Raw genomic sequence first — 5598 nt, forward strand, 5'->3', positions numbered from 1 at the left:
AGATTTCGCAATGAGTGATAAACGCGCATAGACGAATTTTGCGCCCTTTATCATTCAGGAGCAGCGAGTCGAGTGGTAAACGCGCATAGACGAATTCTGCGCCCTTTGCCATTCAGATTTCGCAAATTGGGTGATAAATGCACATAGACGAATTATGCACCCTTTATCATTCAGGAACCACAAGTTGGGTGGTAAACGCGCAGAGACAGATTCTGCGCCTTTTGTCATTCAGATTTCACAAGTCGAGTGATAAACGCGCAGTGACAGATTATGCGCCCTTTGTCATTCGGGGATAGTAAGTCGAGAGGTGGGCAAAGACAAATTATGGTCATTCCGCGCACCTTTTCGCCATCCAAAGGCGATCGTGTCCGGTGGCACGCAGAGACAAATTATGGTCATTCTGTGTCTCGCCGCCCAGGCTCTATCTTGTCCAACAAAACGTGAAGAAAAATTATGGTCATACTGCGTCTTGTATCAACCAAGAGGAACAAATTCGACAGTATCAGGATGATGTGTCAGTACTGATCATTTTCAAATTTTTGCTGGTCCCGCTGGCAGGAAGGTTCACTGGACGAATGGTGTTTCGCTCGAACGAAATTAGTGTCTTATCTTTACTTCCCTTTTATCTCTAATAAAAGACAAGTAAAGAGGGGCAACTGTCATACCCTAATTTCGTCCGGGGACCATCCGCTGTTGGGATGCGACCCTCGTTTGACCACTTCGAGGTATTTGGCACCCATCGTTAGGAAATTTGTGAAGTTCCGAGACATGTCGGAAGCCAAAAGAAAAGCGTTGTAGCACAATCCGTGAAGTTCCGTGACATGCCGGAAATTAAAAGGAAGTGTTAGTGCGCAATCCGTAAAGTTCCGTAACGTTCCGGAAGGCAAAAAGGGATGATTACGTGATCCGTAAGGTTTCGTAACATTACGGAAAGAAAACAAGCATCGTTACAAAATTCGTAAAGTTTCGTAACGTTACGGAAAAAGAATCACCAAAAAAAGGCAGCGGGTGTATTTAGTAAAAATGGGGGTTCAAATAGCAATCGGGCCCACTTGGGCCTTCCAGGATGTTCCTCCAGAAGGCGGTTGCTTCTGGAGAAAGCAACCTAGCTCGCCTGGGTGAGCTGGGTGGCAAGCTCCTCCCCTATTTTCCTATAAATAGAGGGAGGAGTGAAGAAGAAAAATGTTCAGCCCTCCTAGTATTTCGAGATCACTTAAAATTACTGAGGAAAATTGTTTCCATGAAGAAAATCCAAGCCGAGGCGCTTCCGTAAAGTTTTCGTGGGTGATTTCGTGAAGATTTTCAACCGTTCTTGGACGTTCTTCGTTTGTTCTTCGTCGTTCTTCGGTCTTCAACCGGTAATTTCCCAAAATCGAACTTTTCAATTCATTCTATGTACCCTTAGTGGTCCTCATTTGTTTTCACGTGCTTTTATTTTCATTTCATTTGCTTTCCGTACCCCCTTTTGACGTGCTTTAGTTATTTACTTAAGTTATTTTCTCCCCTATTAAAAATAAAATAAATTTCCACCGATCATTTGAATTATAACATCCGTTAATTTCTGATAAAATGAAATCCGACCGTTCGGTCATGACGTAACCACGTTGGAAACCAAAAAGAGGTAAAATAATAATATAATAATAAAACATATCTTTTATTAAAATAAATCAAAAAAAATCAATCGGACGTTTTTCTTTGGGATTTCTCTTTCTTAATTGAATCGACTAATAACCAAAGTGAAACTAAGGCTAAAATCAATTCATTAACCAAACTTTTGTCATCGCCTAAAAAAGCCATTTTTAAAGGTTCAACGCCTTGAAATGGTCTTTTCCGCTTTTATTGGTTAAGTGTAGATTTCTAAAAAGCCTAAAATCAATATGTAACTTTGTTACCTCTTTCAAAAATAAAGAAATCATTAATGGTCCAATGCCTTAATGTTTTTCTCACTTTTCAAAAGAATCGAAAGATTGTCTAATGGTCCAACGCCTTAAATGACCTTTCATTCAACAAAAACATATCTTGCAAAAAAGGATAAAAAATAACGTAACCAAAACGCTTTGTTCACAAAAGAACTACGTAGGTCTGATTTTCTCATCACAATTGAGGAATACGTAGGAGCAAAGGGAAACGCCCTTGTCGACCATAAAAAGATAAAAACATAAAAAGGCATAAAAAAGACATAAGAACGTAAAAAGGGAAAAGAATATAAATTGAAGTCATATTTGCACATTTGATTAAAGGCTGCCGTCTCTTGTGACGGACGCGTGGGGTGCTAATACCTTCCCCTTGTGTAAATACAACTCCCGAACCTTTCACTTAAAGTTCGTAGATCATGTCTTTTCCAGTTTTTCCGACGTTTTCCTCAACTAAACATTGGTGGCGACTCCGAGCGTATTCCTTTCTTGGAACACGCACCCGTCGAAGGGTAGTTTGCGACACCCCTGTTCGGGCTTTTTCTAAAATTATGTGGGAGCCGCTTGAGACTGTCGAGGACCCCTATTTGTCATGTTTGCACGTCAAGGAACCCAAAAAAATAAAAGCAGTGCCCCGTTCCATCGAATCACACCTCAAATCGAGGCACCAAAAATAAAAAAAGTTGGTTTCAGACTTGTTAGAAACATGCCTAAGTACCCCTTTTTCATACATAATACACATAACAAATGGGTCACAAACATAACAATTTGACACACTAACACATTACATTCAGTTGAACATGATGGACACAAATATAATTTGCACGAAACACCACAACATATAACTAGCATTCAAACATGCAAGGACGTAACCACCTAGTCATCATTTTCCAAAACCACTTTACTAAACAAAGCCAAAATTTTTATTGGCGCAAATTGTTTCCAGTAATTGGACTCTACCAACACCTTCAGCACGTCGTCGTCAGATTTCAGCTCAATAATTTCAAATTTTAAAACTTTGTCAGAATAATCCAAATGAGCAGGTTGTTGATAAAACAAACGCCTTACAAGTTGGGATTCATGAATCCCATGAGGAGGATTCCCTTTAGGTGTTACATGCTTGATCAAATCCTTCAGTTCATCTATGGTACATCCTTTTGGAACATCAAATTTTTGGGGATTTATTCCTGTGAACGCGTAACCCACAAAGTTGTTTGGGCGTGGCATGTTCCACCTTCCGTTGTAATACAGAACCGCATCATGAGTACGGATGCTGGGGCATTCAAGTAAGTTTAAAATTGCATCTGGTGTTCTACCAACGGTGCATAACAACTCAATCGGTTCAACACATGAAAATTGATCATTACACATTAACATGGTGTTCACATCCATGTCATGTTTCAATTGCATACAATGGAAGTGAATGTTATTACCTGTATCTTTGAGCAGTCGCCGATAATGAATTTCATCCACAACTTGATTGTTGTTTAGCTGAAGGGTGTTATGTATTATGCTTTTAAGAGTTGAAAAATCGCAGAGGTTTGGTACTCTCATGGGCACTGGAGTAGAACTTTGAAAATAAACCCCACACTCATTGTGAATGACAGCTCCATTTGGAAAAATGAATGTCAACCTTGAGTTGACGATCATCTGAGACAAAGTTTCTCCTAAGAATGCCATTGTTTATCAAAATTTCTTTTGACAGACTGTGAATACCACTTGCTGTTGAGTACCATGGACATGCCCATGTCTCATTTATATACATGGCCCAAGCAGGTGCATGGCTTCACTTTTAACAGACCCGTGACCATTTTTAGTTTTTAAGTTTACAAGTAAAGCATTGTCGTGTCATGTCAGTAATTGTCGTGTCTCATCAATCAATGTCGACTCACGCTAGTAATTGTCATGTCATGTAATTGCTTTTAAATGGACAAGCTAGTCAATTTGTTCACACAACAATTCATTAGTATTTCAATACTGATTAATTACATGAATAGAAATCCAATCATAAATATAGATACATAAATATTACAAGTTCAGTGTCTGCTTAGGTCTACGTGCGTTGTAGTAATTGTCATTAGGCTTAAGAGTGCTGCATTCTACCTGCATATGCAGTTGGCCACTGTTTTGCCTCCAGATACAAATTGCTTGACCATAACAACACCATAGGCGGTAAGGGACAACGATCTTTCAGATAAACCTGTTGTAAGTGAAATTACAATAATAACTTAAACGAACAAACCAACTCATTCAATAATTGAAATTATTTGAGTAAATGAATTTTCAATGGACCTGAACAAAATGACTGCCAAACACATGACCGACGCATATCATGCGGTGCATAGAAGAATCGGCCGGTGGTCAACTTCTAAGAGGGAAAAATGTGAAGCTCTGTTGTCGTGACAACGATACAAGGATTACATTATATCTTGACGCAATTACATATCTCATATCCATTATATCCATCCATTTGTCCATACTAACCTAAATCACAAAAAAAATACACGTGTCACTCATGTAAACATTATTTATATAAATAAAAAGCATAAAACACATACCTTGGATAACCCATCCACGTGTAGGGACAACCTCAACTGTTCATATCTCTCCGTGCCACCAAAAATCTTTATGTAGTCTTGTGACCATTTGCCAAGTTCTTTAATCAATTCGTTACGCATCACGACCCAACATTCTTCTCCCATACCTAACAAAGCGGAAACTGACCGATATCCACAATTACCATTCGCTTTCACATCAACAACGTCCTCAATGAAACCATGCATAAATGGCACAAATTGATCTAACATCGGGATCATCCTTGCTGGCTTCAGTGGTTCAAAAGATGATGCACTGGGTCTGTCTGAGGTGTTGCTGTTTTGAACCGAATGATAAGCATCAACATACTCCCAATAAGATGGATCACGCTTTGTCGATCTTTTGCTTCTTTTCATTACTTTCTTCAGGGCACCTTTCGTCTTAACCTTTGATGGAGGAGGACACATAGAGGTCTCATCGGGAAACACGAATTCTCAGAGTTTACTCTTGAGAGTAACTTTCCCGCAAACACTAAGTTCCTCGAATCTTTTATATATTCTATCCATCTCTTCCTTGATGCTCACTTCGGCCTCACATAGCCCCTGGTCTGAAAAACTAAGTCTCCTCCAGTACATATGGACTGCATCTAGTGGGATGTTGCCACCATCATACCTTTGTAGCTCGTATGCACAAGGAAGACCTAGCGTGGTTCTCAAGACACAACCACAAGAAGACGGATTGTCTTTGAAATGACGTATGCGCTCAAACTCAACCGAAATTTCATTTAAAGCATACCTTGACACCATTCCCAGAAGTCTCTTGTATAAGGTTTTCTTAAAAACATGACTAACAACATGCGTACTTCTTTCGAATAATGCTCTAATTTCAGTGTGCTGTAGTGTCATCATGTTGTTCATTGCATCCCAAACACTACAGAGGTCTCCAACGCAATTCTGTAATACCCTTTTCCGAGACCAATGTGCATATTCAACCCTACATTTAAAACACACAACAGACAACACAAATTAATAACAATCATTTATACTATAACAATCATTTAAACAAAAACTTGACAAAAATAATAAAACATGTAAATACCTATTTGTTGTTGTGTTGCCTAGGTGCACACCTTATTCGTCTAGGCCGTGAT

At 39.2% G+C, this 5598-nt stretch overlaps 1 protein-coding gene across 1 annotated transcript; it reads right to left on the reverse strand.

Annotated features, from left to right (window-relative positions):
• Positions 1-3996: 3996 nt before the first annotated feature.
• LOC114410818 lies at positions 3997-4915 on the reverse strand. The gene is made up of 2 exons (XM_028374739.1): positions 4472-4915; positions 3997-4113 (listed from the first exon to the last, which is right to left on the reverse strand). Exons 1-2 carry the CDS (start codon positions 4913-4915, stop codon positions 3997-3999), a joined length of 561 nt encoding a protein of 186 aa, XP_028230540.1.
• Between the last annotated feature and the right edge of the window lie 683 nt (positions 4916-5598).

This window comes from Glycine soja, chromosome 4 (genome assembly GCF_004193775.1).
Source record: "Glycine soja cultivar W05 chromosome 4, ASM419377v2, whole genome shotgun sequence".
Classification (NCBI taxonomy): domain Eukaryota; kingdom Viridiplantae; phylum Streptophyta; class Magnoliopsida; order Fabales; family Fabaceae; genus Glycine; species Glycine soja.